This window comes from Miscanthus floridulus, chromosome 14 (assembly GCF_019320115.1).
Source record: "Miscanthus floridulus cultivar M001 chromosome 14, ASM1932011v1, whole genome shotgun sequence".
Classification (NCBI taxonomy): Eukaryota; Viridiplantae; Streptophyta; class Magnoliopsida; order Poales; family Poaceae; genus Miscanthus; species Miscanthus floridulus.
The window spans coordinates 65252979-65254310 of NC_089593.1; the positions used below are offsets into that span (position 1 = coordinate 65252979).

The 1332-nt window shown below is 45.6% G+C and overlaps 1 protein-coding gene across 1 annotated transcript; it reads left to right on the plus strand.

The window, feature by feature from the left end:
• The first annotated feature begins 482 nt into the window (after positions 1 to 482).
• LOC136503603 (uncharacterized) lies at positions 483 to 938 on the plus strand. Its single transcript, XM_066498626.1, has one exon. It carries the CDS (start codon positions 483 to 485, stop codon positions 936 to 938), a length of 456 nt encoding a protein of 151 aa, XP_066354723.1.
• Positions 939 to 1332: the final 394 nt, after the last annotated feature.

Sequence of the window (1332 nt, forward strand, 5' to 3'; positions counted from 1 at the left end):
CATCATAGATTGCTACACCTTCATTAATCGGTACATAAGAAAAGATAATAAGGGGAGCAACAAAGAAGACAATCAGAAAAAGATGAAGACAACCATAAAGATAAGGGATTCCAAAAATCTAGGGGGACAGTAGCAGTGATCTTTGCTGGGGTCCTAGGTTCTAGAAGCAAGCATCAAGACAAGCTGGCTCTACGGACCATCATGGCGGCAGAACCGGCTACTCCAAGATACCTCAATTGGTCACAGTATCCAATCCAGTTTTCAAGAGAAGATCAATGGACTAGCGTAGGGAATGCCGGTCATTATCCACTGGTTCTAGATCCAACTATGATCGGTATGACCATCACAAAAGTACTAATCGATGGGGGAGCCAGACTCAACATCATTTTTTTAGAAACACTAAGCAAGATGGGACTACAACTCGCCGGGATGATTACCCCAACAAGTGTCCCTTCTATGGGATAGTACCCAGCAAGGCAGCCATGCCACTTGGACAAATCACTCTACCGGTTACTTTTGGGACTCCCTCAAACTACCGTACAGAGTTTATCAAATTTGAAGTTGCAGACTTCGAATCATCATATCGCGCTATCCTTGGGCGTCCAGCATTAGCAAAGTTCATGGCGATACCACATTACCCGTACCTCTTGCTTAAGATGCCAGGGCCCAACGGTGTTCTTTCTCTCCAAAGTGATCTGAAGCGTGCTTTTGACTGCGATGTTCAGGCAATCCAAATTGCAGCCAAGGCACAAGCCGCCAGTGGTAGAGAAGAGATAGCCACTGTTGCTATAGAAATGAACCCAGAAGAACTAGAGATCCCGGCTAAAAAGCCCAGCATCCTTGCACCACCAAAAGAAGCCGACGTTAAGCAAATCAACCTGGGCACCAGTGATCCCTCCAAGATGGTAACCATCAGTGCCCACCTCTCGGCAAAATAGGAACTTGAGCTCACCAACTTTCTTCGGGACAATAAAGATATCTTTGCTTGGAAGCCGGCCGACATGCCAGGTGTCCCAAGAGAGTTGGCTGAGCATAGAATTGATATCAATGAAGGCTCCAAACCTGTGAAGCAACGGCTATGACGATTCTCACTCGACAAGAAGGCAGCAATTAAAAAATTACAAATTTAATGGCAACCGGATTCATAAGAGAAATCTTTCATCCAGATTGGCTAGCCAACCCAGTTTTAGTACAGAAAAAGAACACGGACGAGTGGCGCATGTGCGTCGACTACATAGATCTCAACAAGCATTCCCCGAAAGACCCATTTGGGGTACCACACATTGATTAGATAGTTGATTCAACAGCAGGATCTGCCCTATTATCCTTTCT

What these genes read in the sequence shown, in the direction of transcription:
- LOC136503603 (XM_066498626.1), top strand. Translation starts at nt 483, where the DNA reads ATGCCACTTGGACAAATCACTCTACCGGTTACTTTTGGGACTCCCTCA.